This window comes from Oncorhynchus keta, chromosome 4, assembly GCF_023373465.1.
Source record: "Oncorhynchus keta strain PuntledgeMale-10-30-2019 chromosome 4, Oket_V2, whole genome shotgun sequence".
Lineage (NCBI taxonomy): Eukaryota > Metazoa > Chordata > Actinopteri > Salmoniformes > Salmonidae > Oncorhynchus > Oncorhynchus keta.
The window spans coordinates 26049928-26074401 of NC_068424.1; the positions used below are offsets into that span (position 1 = coordinate 26049928).

A 24474-nucleotide genomic window follows, 5' to 3' on the forward strand; every position below is an offset into this window, starting at 1 on the left:
CCCGGCCAGAGACCAAAAGTCAATGTCAAGAAGAACAGCATTATTTTAGAATAACTTTTATTCAACATCCACAAGATCCATTTACAATGATGAGAAAGAGATGAAGTATATCTACCTTACACACACACACACATATATATATATACACAGCCCCCTTCACATTTCCTTTACATATTGGGCTCAGAAGAGGGCACGTGGGCCTAAAACAGCTGACGAGGGCAAATCTGGCACACTTCGGGTACATAAATGAAAACTACATAAAGTGAATGCAGATGAATTACTTCACATTCAGAGTCAACCATAGCAGTTCCACAATTCACTGAGGCATCATAAAGTGGTCAGAACACTTACAGCCATTCTGTATTTACATTCTATATGTATATCAAAGTTGTTGTTTTTTCTTTTTTTAAAAAGTGACAATCTGCAGTTGCATCAGAACCCAAAACATAAGCGGGTTTAACTCCAATGTTTGTAACCAAAGTAAATGTAAACAAACACTATGGGCTCATAACATTGTTTAAACTAGAATGTTGATCAAATGGGATGGTCAGTCCTTGCATCCATAGCTCTATGAATTGGAGCAGTTACACTTCGGCCCCATCCCTCAGCTTTTTACTAAAACAGGGGTAGGGAGAATGCTTTGTTATCGTTTCAACTGCCGATTGTCACCTTAATGATACCACCTACCACAAAACATATGGGTTTTTAATGCCACTAATATTCTGCTCAAAGAAGAGACTATAGGTCTAGTAGGATAAGATCTGCAACAACCTTTATTTTGGCCAAGCATATACCCACCTTTTGCGGAAGAATGCATTGAAAGTATAGGGAGCTTCACTTTACTCACTGCGATCAGTTTGCCCACCACTACATCATTGTCTGTGACCAAAAGCAACCATTTATTTTCCCTCATAACTTTGATAACATATCAAATGCATGAGGCTTCCATGCCCAAAACTGCTACAGAAAAACCATTGTGCGATGAAGCTGGGAAAGAACTACATCCGTTTGGCCTCTCTTGCTGAGGACTAATTCAGCACTTTCTTGATTGAAACAACTTACACTTTTAAAGGGGGCGAACTTACAATCTCAGACTGCAAGTTGGGGGAGCATAAGGACAATATCTATCAAATAAATGGCAACAAAAGGTGGGCATTTTGAGTTTGGGGTGTTAAAAATAATCTAATCTATCGACAGGCTTTTATCTCTGTTGACCAAGTTGCCATATAGGAATGCCTGCCCAACAATGTCTTTGAGGTGTCAAAACCAAGAGGGATAACATAAAATGTGATTGTTGACTAAAACACAAATTCAGTGTGTAATTTACATTGAGAAAGAGAAAATACTACAAAGGCCTCCACTCCATTGCACATCTTCATATAATACATATAATTTGTCCAACAAGGTTTGGGTCAATTCCATTTTAATTCAAGAAGTACACTGAAATCCTAATTCTCGTCAATGCTTTTCATTGAGGACAAAACATGGAATTAGAATTTGGTTAGCTTTCTGAATTAACTAGAATTGAAATGGAATTAAACCCAACCCTGATGTCTAACTGTCTCTGACTCAGCCACAGAGTCATCTAGGGTCCAGGGACTTGCCCTCCAGGACCAGCTTGATCTCTTTGGCATCCAGCGTTTCGTACGTTAGCAGAGCCTCAGCCAGCGTCTTGTGCTCATCACTGTATGTCTTCAATAGGTTTTTGGCTCGCTCATACGAGTCCTGAATAAGATAGAGAATGTTCATTGAATGTGAGAGAATGTTCATTGAATGTGACAGAAAATCTGAGCAGCCTATAAAATATCAATTTTCAAAAGAAAGAGTGAATATTGAAAACAACTCTTCAGAATGTGGAATGATTATTGGTTGGTAAATACGATCCTTCACTAAATAGGATTTAAAATGTGGTCTTACATGAGTAGTGGGGGGAGGTTGGTGATGCTTACCTTGAGCAGGACCCTCACTTCCTTTTCGATGGCAGCCTGAGTCTCAGGGCTCTGTTTAGTCAGGTCAGCATAGGTCATGACACCAAGCTGAAACAATGGAGTTTAGTCCCAGGTTCATGGCAAAATAATAATCATAAACGAACATCCTTGACTTTCTTGCACTTGTCTTTTCTGATAGCATCTTTATTGGGGGGAAATGGACTTACTTTGACATGTGGTTGTCTCACTTAGCGGCCTTTAGATGAATGCACTAACTGTAAGTAGCTCTGGATAAGAGCAAGAGCGTCCACAAAATGACTAAAAAGTAAAAACGAACACTTATGCAACAGCTACTCCGTTATGAACAGTGGATAAACAGCGGAGGGCGGCGTGGGTTGCCAGGTCTGTGGCACAGTAAATAAATCCCTAATTTAATGGTTGGCAGAGAAGGTTAAGTATATGATTGGAACAAAAGAGTTAGACGGCTGGAGGAGAGTGATATCAATGACCCGCAAAGATTTAGGCTATCGACAAAAAACAAGTCCGTCCCGCTCACGAAATTGATCCCCCTTATGTGCTTCAAAATTAAAATTTGAACCAAGAATTGGGCTGTTTGAGCTGCACATAACCTCAGTAGACCTATGGACTGTGGATACGAGGTGGATAGTAGATTAAATCTCTCCGTTTTGAGTCGGAACACAGGGCTGAGGAAAGGATTAGGATGAAAGTCTGGAATGTGTGGGCACACACACACCAGCCACATCGCTGAGACCCCTCCAATCATGTGCAAAGCCTGAGAATGGCATTTCTGCACAAAAGCAAATGCTACCTTCTTGGTTTACAGATATGGGCCTTAGGTGAATTGTTGAAAAAGCCTTATGACACTATATTAAATGCATTATCTAATATGCAGACTACCAGAATAGTTATGAACGATTTGTGTCTTCAATAAATATCATCAATCAACCATTTTATGCACATGAGGTATAATCCCTTACCTTGTCACTCATTCCAAACCGGGTCACCATCATCTTGGCTATTTTAGTTGCCCCGTCGAAGTCACTTGATGCTCCTGAAAACAGAGCCACCACAATACAAGAGTAAGGGTGAGATAGCACTTTCTTTGTTTTTTAATGGTTGAATCATAGAAATATCAATCATGCAAAAGGTATTTTCATAGCAGACTTAGCAATACATTTAAGAACTGCTCTATACTGTATCTCAGTTGGTAGAGTATAGCGGTTGCAATGACAGAATAGTGGGTTCAATTCCCGGGACCATCTGTACGTAAAATGTATGCTCGCATGAATTTAAGTAACTTTGGAACAAAGCACCTACTAAATGGCATATATTAAAGCCTAACCAAACTAGGCTTTTCCTCACCGGTTGTGATGTAATCGTCACCGAAGATGAGTTCCTCAGCCACGCGGCCGCCCATGCTGACGTCCATCTGGGCCAGGAGCTGAGCACGTGTCTCACTCCATTGGTCATTCTCTGGGAGCATGGACACCTGAACAGACAGATGACAAATTAGTTTGAGAGAGACCATCCATCTTAGGTAAACCATTGCTTAATCGTACTTCTCTGTTCCTCCTGAATTGTTTTAAGGCCGGACACCCCCTGGAGCTAAAAACAGTTCTGCCAAAATTGAAATATTTAACAGAAGCAAACTTATTTGAGTAAGTACAGGACAACCACGGTAAGAGGGGGGCTAAGTCAGTGGTTGCCAAACTGTGCCCCCCACCCATAAATGTATTTTTTTTTAAGGGAACTCAGTCCAGCTTTAAACTTACTCTTAACAGTTGTAATAGTAGAATGCACAAGGTGCAATTTCAAAATTGGCTAGTGCATCATCAGTTCCTCTTGTCGTGTTAGTCACTACATACCGTAGAAAGCTATTTATAAACGTGTTTATAACTACGCAGCTTTAAACCTGCAAAATACTCTCTACCAACAAGAGGGGTGTGAAAAGCGTGTGTCATGAACAGCGATTGTGCCCATAGAAACATTAATGGCGTGGGATGTTAATCAATGCTGGAAGGGGGGACCCAAGTGAAAAGGTTTGGGGAGCGGCTGAGCTAAGTAACAGTAGAGGGACAATGCACCTATTCTACAAGGTATTTTCCTGTATAATGGAGCACATACTGAGATCCCTGTATATAAAAATATGGCTTAGCAATTCGAAACACGTATGAAATTTAACAAATTAACAATCAACATTTTTCTAATGATCTTATATGCATGCTGGTTGTTATTTTGTCAATGGCATCGCTGATCAGAGAAGTCATGTCAATGCAGGTGCAAACATTTCATGAAGACATACCAGGGCTTCAAACACTTTTGGCCAATCAAAATGCAATGCCCAGTCCTACTCACATGTCCGAGAGTGGGTCCACGGGGCATGATGGTGGCCTTGTTAATGGGCATGGCATCTTTTGTGTAATACGCCACAATGGCGTGGCCTGACTCATGGTAGGCTGTGATTTGCTTGTTCTTCTTATCGATTTCCACACTCTTACGCTCAGGACCTTCAGTATACAGACAAAGGAATTTAGTACATCAGTAATAGTTCAAGAGTCCACCTTTTATTAAGTCAAACACTCAACATCACTCACATTACTGAGGTGCAAGTTTACTCCAGCATGTTTAACTGAATTCCAACCAGAGAGATAAGACTGCCTCGAATCCTAACAACAAGCATTACAGTTACCCAACTGGTAGGTCCTATAGAAGTATGGAACAAACTGAAGCAAAGCCCACCTATCCCTCAGAAAATATCTGTTCTAGAGAACGAGGGGGATCCTGACCGGACGTTCATTGACCTGACATTCTTACTGTCTAGATTAGAATGTCTATTAAGCGCTCTCACATGGCAGGGTGTGTGTGTGTGTTTCTGAATCTGTATTTCTGTGAGTGTGTGACTACGTGCATGTGTGACTACCCACCCATGAGGATTTTGTCCTTGGAGAACTCCAGTTCCTTCATGGTGACCAGGTCCAGGCCATCCACCGCTGCTTTCAGGGCCGCCTGGTTCACGAGGTTCTCCAGCTCCGCCCCAGTGAACCCCACCGTCCCCCTGGCAATGATTTCTGCATTCACGTCTGAATGAACAGAGACAAAAGGAGGCTAATGTCAGTCCAAAACAGTGGGCTCTTTCATGCAGGAATTCAGGGGGGCAGCCGTGACACCAAGTGATTGGAACCTCTCAATGAGGTTGCTTGGTTTACCATGGCTAAAATACATGAGTCAGTTGATATACTGTCTAAGCCAGGGGTTTCAAACCTCTCCTCCGGGAACCCCATCCACTCCATGTATTTGAACTATTCCACAGCTAGCATACCTGATTGAACTTGTCAACTAATCATCAAGCCCTTCACTAGGTGAGCTAGTTCAGGGCTACAACTAAATTGTCAAACATCTGGGGATCCCCGAAGAGAGGTTTGAAAACCGCTAGTCTAAGCAACCGATTTGAAACCTACTAGGATCCACTTTGATCTTCTGAAGGTACCAGTTGAGGATCTCCGTGCGTCCTTTCACGTCGGGCCGAGGGACCGTCACCTGCATGTCAAACCTCCCCGGTCTTATCAGCGCACTAACAAAAACAGGAGTAATGGGTTAATGATTCCATTGCTGACAGGTTGTATACATTTAGAACAAGGCAACTGCTCCAATCTCAAGTGTGTCAATGACAAACGCATTCTACAATCAAATGAAAAGCTTCTCTGTCAATGGGGCAAGCTTAAGAAATCTATTCAATCTGTAAAGCTGAAGGGTTACAGATTCCACTCTATAAATTTACAGTAAATTTTCGATTGAGCCGACATGCAACCTTAACCGTGAATGCAGTCTCTGCTAAAGCGGGAATATTGTCTTTAAAATGTAAATCACACTCTAGAACTGAACTTCAGCAATGCGGATTGAATAGAGCCCTAGGAGCTGCTCTATTTTCAACTCCATTCAAAATGGGTTTGTTCCATTTACACCGCTTTTTTCCGGTCCTATGACCAGCTCTCAAGGAGAGAACTTTGAGGAGGATCATGGCCAAAGGCAGCATCTGATCTCTGGGCACATGGGAAGTGTAGTTCCCACTGTGCAATTTGCTTCAGTTAAAGGGGAAAACAGTAGTTGCTTCATCCATTTTCGGACACATTAATTTAACGTATCCACTGATTTTTTAAGAATATAACTTATGCCGCTTAGTTCAACTGTTGTACCCCATCAGAAACCAAAATATAAGCTTGCTGGGGAGAACGCTTTGTTATCGTTTCAACTGCTGATTGCCGCTTTAAAGAGATACTTCAGGACTTTGCCAATGAAGCCCTTTATCTACTTCCCCAGAGTTTGGTGAAATCATGGATACCATTTTGATGTCTCACTGTGCACTTTGAAGGAAGTTGCTAATTAGTTTTAGCGCAATTCCTAACTAGAATTAGCACAATGAACGGAAGTCTATAGTAACTGTTAGCATTGGCTCGCAAAACTACCTCCAACTTCCTTTAGACTGGATGCAGACATAAAAATGGTATCCATGAGTTCATCTGACTGGGGAAGTAGATAAAGGGCTTGATTGCCAAAATCCCAAAGTATCCCTTTAAGCACCAGCCTTATTCCCATGTGACCCACATTTCATGTGTGGTTTTGCATCTCTGAGCTGCTGAAATCCAGCAGTGTAAAAGCGACCCGTTGAACCATTAAGACTTGGCGGCCAGCCAGTCAGCCAGCCAGATCCTGACAAAGGGACCAAGTCGACTGGCTGGTGAAAAGCCCATAGAAACACCAGTTACTACACACTGTAAACATACTTATCCAAAGCCTCTGCAAAGTTTGTAGCGCCAATAACGATGACCCCTTCATTTGGTTTGAACCTGTAAAATATCAACACATTGAATTACAACAATGCAAGCCTTGTGATTAGCAACAGGGAAACTTAAGTCCAGCTTAATTTATCAAATTCGCCGATGCAACATATATATTCAGAATTTTTCTTACCCATCCATCTCTGCCAGTAGCTGGTTGATGGTCTGTCTGGAGTAGGGGTGCATTGGTGACTCAATCCGCTTTCCCCCCACACTGTCAAGCTCATCAATGAAGATAACACAAGGTGCATTGGCTTTTGCCTCTTCTGCAGACCAAACAGAGGGAAAGAGATTTAGGAGGTGTCTTGCTTCCTTTGCTCAATTCTTCTCGTTCGTGGATACTGATCAGAAAGGACTTGATAGGTGAAAGTCATGTGGTAGAAACCTCTCAAGTCCTTTCACCAATCAGCTATCATCAAGAGTGACAGGGTGTAGGATGGTCAGTCAGTGTATTGACACAGCTTTTCATCTTTCCTGGGACTTACTGAAGAGGTTCCTGATGCGGCTAGCTCCAACACCAACAAACATTTCATCAAATTCAGATCCCGAGGCATAGAAGAAGGGGACGTCGGCCTCCCCGGCTACAGCCCGAGCCAGGAGTGTCTTCCCTGTGCCCGGGGGGCCGATCAGGAGGATGCCTGACAGAACGAGAGAGGCCACAAATGAGCGCAACATGGATACATTGAAGGAATGAAGCAATGGGTAAAGGGAAGACCCCTAAAGATACCGACAGATCGGGGTGCAAGAAATAAGTAGAAGGAAAGAAGCTTGTGTGAGCTGGCGCTGGATCCTGTTTCTGTAGCGTGAGGCAGCTTGATGTACAAGTACACCCCCTGGACAGGACGCTAGTCTATCGCAAGGCCTTACCCTAAAACAGATCTCCTTAATGCTGAGTGCCAAGCAGAGACGCACCAGGTCCCATTTTTATTGTCTTTGGTAAGAGCTGCTGTCTTTGTTTTGTTCTTGGCCTCAGCCGGGGATCGAACTCCCAACATTACAATCTTACAGCAGACACTAACCTCAAGGCAATAGCATATTCTAAACATTTACAGAAAGACAGACCAACAGACTACCTTTAGGCAGCTTCCCTCCCAGCACAGTGAACTTCTGGGGGTTCCTGAGGAACTCGACCACGTCCTGCAGTTCGTTCTTGGCCTCCTCCGCCCCCTTGACGTGCTCAAACGTCACACTCTTCACCTGGACTGGGTCCACTTGCGAGTCCAGGCCTGATGTCGTGCGGAACCTCACTGTACAGGACAGACCCACAGCAACTCAGTCAGACCAATGACAACACCTGGGAATCTCTATTCATCATGGAAACTATGCTAGACTATAATTTGCCATGACCTATTGTTTTTGCTCATACCACTTTCATCGTCCATACAAATTAATTGAAATAACCATTTACTATTCAATCATTCATTGTTTAATGACCAAAGGTTACATTTTTGCTAAATAGTCCAGCGAATTCCAGACAGCTGACTGATAATTAAAAATATATTTTTCAGCATGATGAGGCAAACAGCAGCACTTACAACTATTGCTCTTGATGAAGAACCACAACACAAAAATCACAATAGGGTGATTCATGCAAGCGTAGGAATTGAATTGAAAACAAACCAGCATCAGAAAAGGAGCCTTTACCCGAGAGAAACGGGGTTCTTGACAGGCCGTAGATTCCCACGAGGAGGAGGACCAATAGAATCAGCCTGGTCCTCCTTAGTGAGTCTGTCAATGGAAGATAGAAATATATAAATGGGATACTTCCAAGTGATATAGTTCAACTCCGCAGTGCCACCTTGTGATCACTTCGTGGAACTGCTAGTAGTGACCATGGGCTTAGTGCTTCACTGTAACTGGCAGTCATGATTGACAAATCTGCTAGGAGCAAAGGTATGGTTCAAATTAGCTGTCTACACTTTAAAATATTTCTCAATGATGACTAACATTTCATTTAAAAAGGGTCAATCTACATCACATGTTTTACTTTGAAAATAATCATATTTACCTATTAATTATTGAAGAATATAACTTACAAATGCCTCATGAGCTTTAGTTCAACTGCCGTACGCCATCAAAACGCAACATATAAGATTGTTTAATTTCATTGTTTACAAACAATAATTGTAAAAAATGTATAGCCTCAAAACATAGTCAAAACTATAATGTTGATGTCATGGATGGTCAATCATTGCTTCTTTAGTATATGAATTTGAGTGGTTACATTTCTCCAGCCCCATCACGCAGCTGTTTACCAAAAACAGTGGTGGGGTGTCTGCTTTGTTATTGTTTCAACTTTGCCCCTTTTATAAAAAATAAATTAAAATTGAAAAAACTTCCTGTTAGTCACTCTAGGAAGGGCATAATGCTGAGAGACTAAGAAGTAAATGTATTTATGTGATGTACGAAGAGAGTTGTGCGACATGCCTTGTGTCCTCTGAGTGAAGGCCTGGGACTTCATGAAACCCTCTGTGAAGCCAGACTTGAAAGAATCTTGTTGGTCACCTGGCAGGTTCTTCAACTTTACCACTTGGTCGAGACTCTCTGCTTCTGGGGCCTTGTCTGGTCTCAAGAGGAGGCCCTGTGACAGTGTGTGCGTGTTGTGAGAGAGTGGGAAAGAGAGCATAATGTATGCGTGTCAGCAGGTTAGTATGCGAGAGAAAAGGGGGGGGGTGAATATGAAACAATGGGATTAATGGTCACAAGACATAAAAATGGGTCTTTCCACGTGAGGGAGCGCAGTTAAGAAATCAAATAGAAAGTGAAAAATTGTCCACTACACCATAAAGAACAAGGACACCTGCCACAGAGAGAGTGGGTTTTGCCTATGAAACTAACTCTAAAACGATGTTAGAATTGTATAACATATCCCAGTAAAGTCCATCTTCACTTTGCAGGGAAACAAACATTTAGTGTGTTCGGTAAAATTGAAGACAACCGAACAGATACAGTGGGTTCATGCCAAACTCTGTCCAAGAGGGCATTTGGAGAGTGGATGTGTGACTTATGTAGTGTAACACTGGCTGACCTTCATGAAGGTTGTGGTGTACCCCTCTGGTTCCGCCGGCCCCACGTAACCAGACTGCACACGTCTGCTCTTCCTCAGAGTCTTGAAGCCTCGGTTCTGGACCCTTACTGAGTGAGAGAGACCAAACCAAATTCATTTCACTATGGTGTGTCACAGGGGGGAAAATATCACTTTTTGAAGGGGGGGGATTTCACTTCAGGACCAATGGAATGCTATAAAATGTGGAAACTACCCCCACCCAAGACACCCAGCATTGCAAAACAAACAACGCGAGGTAGGTCAGGATCATGGAATGTGGTTTGTCCCAGAACATCTAGTGTAGAGCCCTGTGTTTTGCGCAAATAAAGTGGTAATCCTAACTGGCCTAAAACAGGGAATTTTTACTAGGATTAAAATGTCAGGAATTGTGAAAAACTGAGTTTACATGTAGTAGGCTAAGGTGTATGTAAAATTCCAACTTCTACTGTATGTATGTATGTAAAACATGTATGTTGGATTAGAAATTAAGATAATTACATTGATGGAAGCACCAATCTGCAATATTAAAGCTGATCCACCCCTTAAAATATATATATTTTTAAAAACGGTTAACACTACTACATGCCATATTATTTAAGTGTTAACGTGATGCAGCCTAGACTGCCAGTGCAGACTAGTGGAGTAGGCACTAGACAACGACCTATAATCAGCTAAGCCGATATTGGCCTTTTCTAGTCCCTCCACATAGGAAAACTGCTGCTATGCCAGCCGCCACTGTACAATGTGGAGGAATGTCTAGCTGGGAAAATCAGCAGCAAGCTAGGTCATTCTTCAACAGAAAGGTACAGTATTGAGAAAGAAATGAATTTACACCGTGACCAATTTGTTGCAAATATTAGTTTAGTTTCATTCACTAATAATGCTTGCAATAAGCTAGCTAAGCAGATAGCTATGTCACCTGTTAGCAAAAATTACAATAACTAACCCTTTCATCTGTGGTTTTAGCTAGCTAGCTATATTACCTACTATGCTAGCTCGCAACAAGCCATCTGACTTGCGGTGTAACGTTAGCTATTTGCTGGTGTGCTGATCTGAACTAGAGGTCAACCGATTAATCGGAATGGCCGATTAATTAGGGCAAAAATTTCAAGTTTTCATAACAATCGATCTCAGATTTTTTTTTTCATTCAATGTTTTTACTTTTTTGTATACCTTTTTTTAACTAGGCAAGTCAGTTAAGAACACATTCTTATTTTCAATGACTGCCTAGGAACTGTGGGTTAACTGCCTTGTTCAGGGGCAGAATGACATATTTTCACCTTGTCAGCTCAGGGGTTCCAATCTTGCAACCGCACAGTTAACTAGTCCAATGCTCTAACCATTGCACTCCACGAGTAATCTGCCTGTTACGCGAATGCAGTAGAAGCCAAGGTAAATTGCTAGCTAGCATTAAATTTATCTTATAAAAAACAATCCATCATAATCACTAGTTATAACTACTAATCGGGATTAGCAGGCAATATTAACCAGGTGAAATTGTGTCATTTCTCTTGCGTTCATTGCATGCAGAGTCATGGTATATGCAAGTTTGGGCTGCCTGGCTCATTCCGAACTAATTTGCCAGAATTTTACATAATTATGACATACATTGAATGTTGTGCAATGTAACAAGAATATTTAGACTTAGGGATGCCACCCGTTAGATACGGAACCGTTCTGTATTTTATTTCACTAAAATAAACGTTTTGTTTTCGAAACGATAGTTTCCAGATTTTATCATATTAATGACCAATGGCTCGTATTTCTGTGTGTTATTATGTTATAATTAAGTCTGATTTGATAGAGCAGTCTGAGCAGCAGCAGGCCCGTAATCATTCATTCAAACAGCACTTTCATGCGTTTTGCCAGCAGCTCTTCGCAAGCACAGCGCTGTTTATGACTTCAAGCCTATCAGCCTAATGGCTGGTGTAACCAATGTGAAATGGCTAGCTAGTTAGCTGGGTGTGCTCTAATACTGTTTCAAACGTCACTCGCTTTCAGATTTGGAGTAGTTATTCCCCTTGCGCTGCAAGGGCCGAGGCTTTTGTGGAGCGATGCTTCGAGTGTGGCTGTTGTCGATGTGTTCCTGGTTCGAGCCCAGGTAGGGGTGAGGAGGGGGACCCGGAAGCTATACTGTTACACTGGCAATACTATAGTGCCTATAAGAACATCCAATAGGCAAAGATATATGAAATACAAATGGTAGAGAGAGGCATAGTCTTATAAATACTATATTAACCTCTTAGGTCGACCCGACACGCAGGCGTCCCATCTAGACATCTGGAAATGCAAATGCGCTACGCTAAATGCTAATAGCACTCGTTAAAACTCAAACGTCCATTAAAACACACATGCAGGGTACTGAATTAAAGCTACACTCGTTGTGAATCCAGCCAACAAGTCAGATATTTAAAATGCTTTTCGGCAAAAGCATGAGAAGCTATTATCTGATAGCATGCAACACCCCTAAAGACCTGCAGGGGACGTAAACAAAATAATTAGCATAGTCGGCGCTACACAAAATGCAGAAAGAAAATATAAAACATTCATTACCTTTGACGATCTTCTTTGTTGGCACTCCTAGATGTCCCATAAACATCACTATTGGGCCTTTTTTTCGATTAAATCGGTCCATATATAGCCTAGATATCGATCTATAAAGACTGTGTGATCAAGGAAAAAACAGCGTTTTATAACGCAACGTCATTTTTAAAAATGAAAAAAGTCGACGATAAACTTTCACAAAACACTTCTAAATACTTTTGTAATGCAACTTTAGGTATTAGTAAACGTTAATAATCGATCAAATTGATCACGAGGCGATGTATATTCTATAGCTCTACGTCTTGAAATAATGTCCGGATAAATCTCAACCAAAATATCCGGTCGGAGACCGGAAGAAATGGGCTGTCTCTTCTTCGTTTGACCACGAAACAAAGCCTAGGCAATTGACAAGACTGGTGACATCGTGTGGAAGCTGTAGGAATTGCAATCTCGGCTCCAGGTAATGTGGTTCCCATTCAACAATACATTCAAGTGGCGCATTGATATATTTTACAATTTTCAGTGATCAGATTTTCCTGTGCTTTTCGATGAAACGCACGTTCTGTTATAGTCACAGCCGTGATTTAACCAGTTTTCGAAACGTCTGAGTGTTTTCTATCCACACATACTAATCATATGCATATACTATATTCCTGGCATGAGCAGCAGGGCGATGAAATGTTGCGCGGTTTTTAACAGAATGTTCGAAAAAGTAGGGGGTAGGATCAACAGGTTAACTACAACCTAAAACCTCTTACCTTGGAATATTGAAGTCTCATGTTGAAAGGAACCACCAACTTTCATATGTTCTCATGTTCTGAGCAAGGAACTTAAACGTTAGCATTTTTACATGGCACATATTGCACTTTTACTTCTCCAACACTTTGTTTTTGCATTATTTAAACCAAATTAAACATGTTTCATTATTTATTTGAGGCTAAATGGATTTTTATTGATGTATTATATTAAGTTAAAATAAGTGTTCATTCAGTATTATTGTAATTGTCATTATTACAACAAAAAAAAATAAAGAAATTGGTTGATTAATCTGTATGGGCTTTTTTGGTCCTCCAATAATCGGTATCGGCGTTGAAGAATCATAATCAGTCGACCTCTAATCCGAACAGCTGCAATCATATCCGTAAATTGACCGTTAATAGTCAGATTGCAGGCGTGACATGCTGGAGTGATGCTTCTACAGAAATGTTGATCAGTAGGCTAATACAAGTCCCAAATGGAAGGGAAACAGATTATGGTGCTACAGATGACAGACTCCACTGATCAGCCAAAACAAGCTCAATAACTCAATGCATGCAGACACTCCTATTGAATATGCATTCACCTGTATGAAGGCCTATGCAGTCTTAATTTACACAGTTTATCAAGAGATTTACCATTCAAATAACAATGACGTATACTGAACAGAAATAAACGCAACTTGTAAAGTGTTGTACCCAAGTTTCATGAGCTGAAATAAAATATCCCAGAAATGTTCCATATGCACAAAAAGCTTATTTCTCTAAAATGTTGTGCACAAATGTATTTACATCCCTGTTAGTGAGCCTCTCTCCTTTGCCAAGAATCCAGCCACCTGTCAAATGTGGCATATCAAGAAGCTGATTAAACAGCATGAAATAAAAAGCCACTAAAATGTGTAGTTGTCACAACACAAGGCCACAGATGTCTCAAGTTTGTGGGAGCGTGCAATTGTCATGCCTACTGCAGGAATGTCCAATAACTATTGCCAGATAACTTAATGTTAATTTCTCTACCATAAGCTGCCTCCAATGTTATTTTAGAGAATTTGGCAGCACGTTCAATCAGCCTCAGACCATGTCTAACGACGCCAGCCCAGGACCTCCACAGCTTCTTCATTACATTACATTACATTTAAGTCATTTAGCAGACGCTCTTATCCAGACCTGCGGTGAAACTGAAGAGTATTTCTATCTGTAATAAAAGCCTTTTTTGTGGGGGAAAACTCATTCTGATTGGCTGGGCCTGGCTCCCAGTGGGTGGGCCTATGTCCTACCATGCCCACCCATGGCTGCACCCCTTGCCCAGTCATGTAAAATCCATAGATTAGTGCCTAATTTATTTATTTCAATTGCCCAATTCCTCCTATTAACTAAATCAGTAAAATATTTAAAATGTGTGCATTTTGAATATATATTTATATTCAGTATTGTTAGATTGGTAAAAACTAAGTCAAATGTATAGTTTGATTTGAAAATTCCCATGAGGGATGCTGGGTCCATTCCACATATGAGGACCCCAGTTATGGTTCCTTACCAGGCCAGTACTGGAGCTCTGAACAGACGACTTGTAGAGGACTCTGGTTTGGTCTGTGGAACATAGGCAATCCAAAAACACCCAACTTTGTGTTTGACAACCCTATGGAAATGAATACAAAAAGGTCAACATAAGATTACCACAAATACACAAGTGTTAATGACTGCTTGTGATAATATCACTGCAAATATACCACCATTCCTGATACAAAGGAAACTGTTGAGAGTGAAAACACAGCAGTGTTGCAGTCCTTGACACAAACCGCTATGCCTGGCACCTACTACCACACCACGTTCAAAGGCACTTACATTTTTGTCTTGCCCATTCACCCTCTGAATGGCACACACATAATCCATGTCTCAATTGTCTCAGGGTTTAACAATCCTTCTTTAATCTGATTATCTACAGTGATTGGATTTAAAAAGTGACATCAATAAGGGATCATAGCTTTCACCTGGTCAGTTGTCATGGAAAGAGCAGGTGTTCTTAATCTTTTGTATACTCAGTGTACACCCAACCACAAACCTCCTCACCATGTTTGTTGTGGAAGAAAGATTCTGCGGAGACATGGGACGTCCTCCATCTTGAGGTTGCTGGGCCGTCCTCCGAGCCCAGTGAGGGCAGTAACCTGTTCAGCAGCTCATCCAACTGTCCCACCCTCAGGTCTGATAGACCCAGGTCCCTCAGGTTCACAGCGGGCTGTGGGGACAGGAAGTCAGTGTGAAGTACACAACTGTAATAATGACCTAGCGTTAGCTAGCCTGGTCCCTGATCTGTTATTGGTGTGTGCATAGCCAACTCACGACCACAGGGGTTGACTTTTGCAACCCGTATGTACCCTGGCTTAACGTACCCTGGCTTACTGTTCCCTCATTTAATAGTAATTGGAATTTAAAGGGAGTGGTCAAAGGTAGCACCTTTTGGTAGATAATTTGGTCTGATGGCAATCCAGTACAGTAATGATAGAATATAGTAAAAAGATGTTTATAGAATAAAGTTGAGATCAAGGCTAAATTGAACCCTTTGAACTTAAATGGGGCTACTTGACCAATGTCCTAAGAGGCTGAAATAGCACGTATGTTGGCACTCATCCAAGTGAAACACAAGATAGTACTCAATGCTGGGGACCTATGTTATGTATAAGCCCTTGATCATGACTCAGTTTCATTACATTACACATAAGAGTCATTGGACAAAGGCATCTTCTGTACAGGGGAGTTTTGTTAAGAGCCCCAATGCTCAATTTGAACATTAAACACGTGTCGCTTTCGGAATGGTTTTGGAAGTATATAATCAGCGAGAAATCATACATTTAAATTGATACACACCTTGATAGGGTTAGTGTTCCGACACTGCCATAATCTCCATGTTACAGCGCTTGTTTATTGAAAACAGACAAGACCTGTGCTAATTAGTCATCTAGCATGCTCCGAACACCTGTGTGTAAGCGTAACACGGGCAGTGTAGCAGAAATGTAGTTGTCAGATGGAGGCACCCATAGCTGTATGGATCTGTGCAAAACTGCTACAGTAAGGGTATATTTTTTTTATTTTAGGATTCTTTTCTACCTGAAGAAAGATTAAAAAAAGCCACATCGCAAGTGATGACTACTGACGTTTCTAAACGTTTTAACTAGCTCACGTGTAGATCACGTGAGGTAGTTGTGGGCGAAGCTAATGGCTGAAACTGTAGGGAGTGGGCAGAATGCCGCCTCGAGTTTGAGAGTTAGTTACGTATGTTGTTCCATGCTATTAATATACAAGGTCGTTGCATTTGTAAGGGACTTTCCTCAGGCCGAGTTACAACAGATAATGAAAGTTCTCTTGTACGAGCCTAAACATCTGCAAATATGTTTGACTCCAGTGGCCATGATGATCTGTAGCCAAATGACGAGGAAAAATAACACGAACACATTGGAGTGCTGTGAGTTATATATCTGCAATGAAGCTGTAACTTATCCCCAGTGGCCAAGTATCATGATATTGATACGTTTAGTGAAAGTCACACATTATATCTTTAACCTCAACATAGACACGTATTCGCTTGCGGAGCTACGCCAAGCCCGTAAGATCTGGTGGCACTATATACACACACCATGGGCGTATTAATTACCCATTCGGTTGCAAAACGTTTAATTTTAAAGGAAGCAAACGGAACAAAATGGGGAGGAACCTACCTGAATTTGTCCCATATAAACTTTTTTAGACTAATGATGCATGTTACACGTTAGTCAGTCCAAAGTCAAACTGGGGCTCCTGAGGATAGTGTATGGGGTTTGGGCTAGTTGTGTAGCTAAGCTGCTTTCATGCAAGCTACAGCGCGAAGGTTGACACAGCTTGTTTAAATTGAGAGGCTTCTCCAGTCAGAGGGAGAACTGCAACAGTGTTTCACCAGAAATAGGCAGAGGGTATAACAAGAGGAATCCCTTATAACTGTTTACCACCAAGTAGGCTTATTTTATGGGCAAGACTAAGGGGACTTTTCTAACCAGCATCCTATTGATAGCCTGACTAGCCAAAATCTATGACTGACCCTTACCTTAAGCTTAACCAAACCCCTAATTTTAATTGGAAAATAAAATATTGCAGACCTGCCAACCCTGTCCAACTTTTTAGAGTACCAGATGCACGCGGCAAATTGGAGATTCAACTCGCGCGCAGCACATGCCGAATTGGGGATCCCTTTTGCTACTGCACGCTCATGCACGCACTGTTTGAGTCTGAATGCAATTATAGAAATGCACCAAATCAAGTCCATAAAAGGTTGGAATACTTTGACGGCATTCCATTTACACATATGGTAAAAGTCACTAACAAGATCTAATTAGAAACACAGAAAGGGCCTTTATTCTTGGAGTTTATTAAAACATTTATTAAACAAATAATAATGGGGCGGAAGGTAGCCTAGTGGTTAGAGCGTTGAGCAGGTAACCGAAAGGTTTCTAGATCGAATCCCTGAGCTGAAAAGATAAAAGTCTGTCCTTCCGCCCCTAAATAAGGCAGTTAACCCACTTAACTGCCTTGTTCTTAACTGACTTGCCTAGTTAAATAACAATGAAAAAATAAATAAAACAAGGTATTTGTTTAGATACAACATGTACAAACGTCTTATCCACAATAATTTAAAAAATGTCACTGATATGATAAGAACAAATGTTTGAAGCAGAGCATCAGTATCAAATAAACATGCTATCCATAATATGAATGAAAAAGCTATGATAGGAAGCAGTGGGTGAGAACAAATCTTCTGGAGACCTTCAAAATGTTCAGGAAATCATTTCCTAAACAGATTTGCCTGGTAGCTAGCAGATTTAACCTTACACAGCAGGTCATCTGGGTAGACTTCTCTGTGGCAAACAGTTCCTCTGACAGCTTTACAGACTGGCTGCAATAACAAGGACTTGCTAAATTATCTGCTCATTTTGTTATTGCATGGGACCAATGCTTACTTGTTTTTCATGCGCATATGTGCTTAGACAAACCTCTCAAACAGTGCCAATCACTAAGGCCAGCTCACAAGTATTGTTTTTTTAGACACAGATCCGAATCAACACATAGCAAAACCATTTTGAAAACAAAAACAAATGGTCGCATCGACAGACTGCAAACTGGCTACACAAAGCTTAAGTAGGCTACCGCAAAGCGAATCTGAACGCTGTTCGATAGAAGAGTCCGCTGTTACTGCCTATGTGAAAGGCGCCTATTGTATTTCTTTTCAGTGCATAGATCATTTCAGATTTTCAAAATTGATCAAATCTGAAGTCTAGTGCAAAGGTATTTTAGAAGCATTGCCTCGAAAGCTAATACCGGACACTCACTCATTCTTTATCGTGCAGTCTTCTAAAATCCCAACTCCATTTAATGACAAGATGTTCATATTTCTTTTTTATTATACTTTTGTAAATGTTTTCTTGTGACGTCGATCATAATTACAGTTACAGTCTATCAGGTTGCGTGATCCTCGTAATGTTATGTGGAAAATACAACTAATGGGACACAGAATTAAATGTACATCACACTCGCACAAATGTATTTGCATTTCATTTCTTTCACTAGCAAATGAGAGTGAACTGCTGGCACTTTAGAGCCCACTGAATGTCCATCTTATGTTCGCTAACATTAGCTTGAAACAATTAGAGTTTACCTTTCCGCAACACATGGAGTCGAAATGGGATTTGTCCATGTGTTAACGTACAGCTGACAGTTGGCAAACTCAGCATCACAACAAACAGACACGGGGTAGCTATGACGAATAATGATGTATTAATCTCCCATGTCCATTTACACAAACTCCGTACATATCTGTGTGTTGCAGCTCGAGAATCGGGATGCTAGATTTAATCAGGGGATACATTTTTTTATTAAAAATGTAAAAAAGATGTAAATTTTAAAAAACAGGCCCGTTTCATTTCTGCGTACTTTTAACTCGGATCTCGTACATGGACAGAGAATTGCGTAGTTGGTACGCAAAATGCGTGCATGTTGGCAGGTCCGGAAGTCAGCCAAGTCCCCTTAGTTTACCTCTGTGAGCAGTGAGTCCTGCTCTGGTGGGACATCTTTTTGCAGACCCTGGACAGAAGCTGTTGCCTTGGAGCTGGCTGAATTCTTCAGGGAATGAAGGGCATTGATGAGTTGGCCAATGAGTTGACTTGTTACCTAGGAGACAGACCAGAGAGATTGAGTCATTGGAAATTCATGAGACATACATGACTTATGTTGGCATATTGTTCTGATAAACAACAGTACTGGTGTGGATAACTGTCAAGTTGTAGGCTATGCATCTATATACTACTAGTCAGTAGCTTCCCTTTAACGTTAACCAACTGACCTGTTTTGACATCTGGGGATATTCATTTATACTATGTTAAACATTTTCTACATTCTCATGCAATTGACAGAGTGGTCGGTTATGACATCAGTATTGTCATTCACAGGAAGGTGCAAATCAAGCTATGCTGTTACCGCAATAGCTGGATTACGCCATTGATTGATATTATACTATGGTATAACCAAATAACGTTTGTGAGCTAGTTGGCTAACTAGTTAACCTAACGTATATTACAAGCTAACGTTAGTTAGCTAGTTTATTTTAAGCTACAGTATTTAGTTAACGTTAGCTAGCTGGCCAATTTAACTTCGTCGTTACTAGACTCACTACGCTAATTGGTAACTACGTTAACTGGCTAGCTACGAAGTGCTGAAGTTGGTGGCTAACTAGATAACCGTCTGGTGCGGTGGTCCAGCTGGTGACAGCTAGCTAATGCTAACTTGTACCTCATTGTTAGCATTATAGCCTGGTGTACCAGGCTAGCTAGCTAAATAAACTTGATAAGATAACTAGACATTTAGACTTACGGATAGCTAACTTAAATATATCACTTTAACAGCTAACTGCCTGTGTTGTCGCTTATATCTAGATCATTTAGTTAGCTGCTAGCACTTTCAAGCAGCTAGCTAACGTAGCTAGGTTATATCAGTCAGCTAACTTTAACAGTAGCTAACTATGATAGCTAATCACTGTGAGTGTCAACTGCTTTACCTGTGGCTGGAACGTCGTCGAGAAAGAAAACATTATCACAGCAACTTGAGGGTTGGTATGTGAAGACAGACCCTCAATGTTACTGAATATACCAACTCCTCCTGGGCACTGTCCTTTTTTTTCTCCTGTGACTCAACTAGGTACTTTCTGATGAAAATGGCTTCTCAAAGGTCAACAACGTTAAGTGACGCACGTCTGTAAGAAATTACTACCGGTTGGAACCAACGATGTATATAAACCTTGGATAGCGTTTGCCACCGGTGGAATAAACAAACATACAATCAATACTACAGTACAATGGTCCTTCTGTAGCTCAGTTGGTAGAGCATGGCGCTTGTAACGCCAGGGCAGTGGGTTCGATTCCCGGGACCACCCATACGTAGAATGTATGCACACATGACTGTAAGTCGCTTTGGATAAAAGCGTCTGCTAAATGGCATATATATACAAAATTCTATATACAGCATGTGCAAATGAGGTAGGATAAGAGAGGTAAGGCAATAAATAGGCCATGGTGGCGAAGTAATTACAATATAGCAATTAAACACTGGAATGGTAGGATGTGCAGAAGATGCATGTGCAAGTAGAGGTTCTGGGGTGCAAAGGAGCAAGATAAATAAATAAATACAGTATGGGGATGAGATATAATGAATGTGCTATGTACAGGTGCAGGGATATATGAGCTGCTCTGACAGCTGGTGCTTAAAGCTAGTGAGGGAGGTAAGAGTCTCCAGCTTCAGAGATGTTTTAATTTAGCTTGCATAATATAATTAAAATGTATGTATTAAGGTGTTTGTAATAGAATAACCTGGCAGACAATAATACATGCATTTCTATACCCCCCCAAGAATTACAACAGTGGGGGAGTGCCAATATGGATATCTAAATCATTGTTGGAACATGATTATGTCATGCTTATGCAGCATTCAAAACAACTGGGAACTTGAAAAAATACGAGGTCAAATCATGACGTCAGTGATCTTCAGGTGGGAAAGTCGGAGCTCTAGAAAGAGGTCCGAGTTCAAATCGAGTTCCCAGTTGTTTTGAACGTACTGAAGTCGGATGTCGGAGATTTCCGAGGTCCCAGTTGTTCTAAACTCGATGGAAACATTAAATGACGGTACAATTGTATAAATGCCGACAGACAGCTTGTTTGTTCGACATGGTGGGATATTTATGTGGTCGGAAAATGAATTATGCGAGAAATGGCAGTGGAAAAGTCTTTATGCCCAAATATTGATATAACAACCATCATATCGAAATAAATGTATGTTGTGTGGTCGTCCCACTACAACTCGGGAAATCATGCAGTTTATTAGGCTACATATAAAATAAGTTATGATGAACCGGGTGGTGAATGTGCCAGGTGATGAGCTTGATGCTTCTTTCCAATAAATATTGAGGATATTATTCCGGTGACATTATGATCGATGCTTGGCTGCTGTTTGACAACAACAAATAATTATCCATAATAATCTCATAATGTAGATAGCCTACACACACTGTATCTGCAGGATGTTGGCTAGAGCACATGCACCCTCACCCCCAAACTACTTCCCCTGGCTATGGTGCCAAGACCAGAGTGGGCACATTTGCAAAAATAACGCAACAGTATTTGTGACAAAACCATAGGTAGATTTTAAAATGTGATGGAAACTCATTTAACTTGTATTTTTCATTCGGTACATGGGACTATAGCAAACGTTATTTTTATGTGCATTACGCCATCACACACAGCCTTTTATCCGCAAAAAGTCCGTTTGATGGAAACACGTCTCTGGTGGGAAAATACACATTGTTTTATGTAGATTTAAGAATATTCGCATGAAAATCTGTCGCATAATGGATGGAAACTTAGCTACTGACACTCACTCAAATAGCCCATATCAGCAAAAATGTTTTAGATTGGTAAATTAGTCTAGCCAGCTATCTAAACTTGTAGTAATCATGATCAAATTACCGACCGGGTAGCCCCCATTTATTTTGTTAGTCACTCTCAAAACTGCAAATATTTATCTTCAGGCTCCACACCATATGGCAAAATGTGTAGAATTGTGCAGGTTAGCGTTTTTCGTCGTGAATCAGTGATGGTCACTGGCTGGAACAGCCACAAAGTCATCCATTTTAAATCTAACCCTAACCTTCACCTTAACCACACTGCTAACACTCATGTCTAATTCTAAACTTAAATTAAGACTAAAAAGCAACAACAACAGAAAACATTATTTTTTTTACAGTATTGCCTATTTTGATTTTGTAGCTGGCTTGTGGAAATTGCTCACTTCTGCATCCAGGACAAGACTTATCCCAATAATAATCAACCGGCTATACTTGCAAGAAATTAGCTGTAAGACTGACATTTTTTCACTGTGAGTTACACTATTGCAAAATCTTCTCTCCTTCCCATGGAAATATGGAATTGAACTCTAAAACGGTATTTTTTTCCTTCTCTCCATTGTCAGGGGGGGCAGTTAAATGTATTTGCTTACTTGCTTAAGGCCCCCAAAGGCTACTGCCAGCTGCGACTGCATGTGCGGGTATGGATGTGGGTATTGCAGACCCCTATAAAGTTACTCATCCCTTTGTCTAGAGGGTGTTTTTCATGTGTTAACATCATGCAGGAGAAAGGCAGCCATGAGGATACCCAGAACAGACAGAGAGAGAGAGAGAGAGAGAGAGAGAGAGAGAGAGAGGCCACACACAAACAGGTAAGATAGTGAGAAGTGCCTCTCCAAGCTCATAGAGTTGATGGTCTGAGTTTATGGTCTGTCATAGTGTGACTCAATTGCAATTATCAAATCAAATTGCATTTTATTTGTCACATGGGGGGAGCCTTTTGGACCTAGACTCTCGCTCAGTTACCACTTGCCGTGTGGTAGCAGAGAAAACAGTCTACAAAAAAAGTAATATATGATCTCTGATGAAATGATAACAGCTTAAGTCTAGAGGGTGTATTGTATGTGTTAACTTCATGCAGGAGAGAGGCAGCCATGAGGATAATTTTGTAGAGTGGAGATTGATTTTTTTGTTTTTATTACAATCGTTTTTAACTGTGTATGTTGCTGGTTATTATTACACTATAATAACTGTAGTATACCTTGAACAAATCATGTTGTTTCAAACCATACAGTGTGTAGAGCAGTAATAGTAACAATCTGACATAGGGGAAGTGAGAAAAATAGTACAAAATGGTTGTTTAATTGAATATATCCACATTAACAGTCACACTGGTATTCAGTATAGTATGAATGGCCATGGCCCTACGACTGATTTATGAATAATTTTAAAGGAAACTTCCTTAATTTTGTTAACAAGTAGGTAGGTATGTGTGTGGCAACATCCAAACTTTTTTCCAACAGATATTATCAATAAATCCATTCCAATAAGGCATGACAAAAGGCAAAGATACAACATCCTGCTGAAACAAGGTTCATATCGCTCTGTTGTTGAATGGACCAAAAGAGGAACAAATCTTTCCTACTGATGAGTCAACAGGGTCAATAGAAGGTAGGCTCTGAGGGTCAGGTCTTGACACGTTCCTGAATAACATAGCAACACCTGAGGGAATGGCATCTAAAACAATTGCAAAATCTTTAGGTGTTACAGGGACCTTGTAAAGTGATAAGAATTCTTTATAACTGAGTAAAAGACCCTCTACATTTACCAGTTGTCTCACCAATATGATATTATTTTGGAACCAATAAAAACAAAAAAGTATTTTTATACAATATATCCCGATTATTCCATATATAATATCTGTGTGGAGAAAAATTGTTTATAAATTAAGGACCATGACAAGAAAACCTGCCGATGAAAAGCAGCAAGTTTCACTGGAACTTTGTCAATATTCTAATTGCAGAACAACATGAAGTTAAGGCCACCAAAAGTAGAGAAGACATGATGAGGAATAAAATTCCAGATAGAAGTGGGTCTTCTTAGGAATTGTTTTATCCAATTGGTCTTAAAAGTATTATGTAAAGTAGTAAAGTCCAGAAAACTCAGTCCACCTTTGTCATAAGTGTTCATTAGAACAGTTTTCCTCATGTAATGGGTACGGTTTCTCCAAAGAAAGTTGAAAAGCATCTGGTCTCTCTCCTTGCTTATTTTACTGTCAAGATATAAAGATAGAGCACCATATGTTAGACCTTTTAAAGATAAGTCCCTCTGTAGTCATTGATTTAGCTTCTTCTGGGTTTTTTTAAGAGGGTTAAAATTTATGAAGCCTCTAGATTTCTGATCCTTTGTAATGGTTATGCCTAAATATGTAAGT

The 24474-nt window shown here is 40.6% G+C and overlaps 1 protein-coding gene across 2 annotated transcripts; it reads right to left on the reverse strand.

Annotated features, from left to right (window-relative positions):
* Positions 1 to 40: 40 nt before the first annotated feature.
* On the reverse strand, positions 41 to 20430 carry LOC118371983 (ATP-dependent zinc metalloprotease YME1L1-like). 2 transcript variants are annotated; one of them, XM_035757677.2, is made up of 18 exons: positions 20205 to 20430; positions 19187 to 19321; positions 15200 to 15365; positions 14667 to 14768; positions 9813 to 9919; positions 9212 to 9365; positions 8405 to 8512; positions 7858 to 8031; positions 7270 to 7422; positions 6918 to 7050; positions 6731 to 6793; positions 5408 to 5520; positions 4874 to 5029; positions 4305 to 4456; positions 3312 to 3438; positions 2927 to 3000; positions 1950 to 2036; positions 41 to 1725 (listed from the first exon to the last, which is right to left on the reverse strand). In XM_035757677.2, the coding sequence occupies exons 1-18, from the start codon at positions 20235 to 20237 to the stop codon at positions 1582 to 1584; spliced, it is 2181 nt and encodes a 726-aa protein (XP_035613570.1). In that variant the 5' UTR covers positions 20238 to 20430; the 3' UTR covers positions 41 to 1581. The 2 variants fall into 2 exon arrangements, with proteins under 2 accessions (XP_035613570.1, XP_035613577.1); XM_035757684.2 differs by having other exon boundaries at positions 8429 to 8512; positions 20205 to 20429.
* Positions 20431 to 24474: the final 4044 nt, after the last annotated feature.

Coding starts and splice junctions, on each gene's coding strand:
- LOC118371983 (XM_035757677.2), bottom strand. CDS start 20,237: ATGTTTTCTTTCTCGACGACGTTCCAGCCACAG. Junction 8,032..8,404: donor AGGCTCCTTTTCTGATGCTG/GTTTGTTTTCAA, acceptor TGTCCTGTACAG/TGAGGTTCCGCACGACATCA. Junction 3,001..3,311: donor TGACGATTACATCACAACCG/GTGAGGAAAAGC, acceptor CTCTGTTTTCAG/GAGCATCAAGTGACTTCGAC.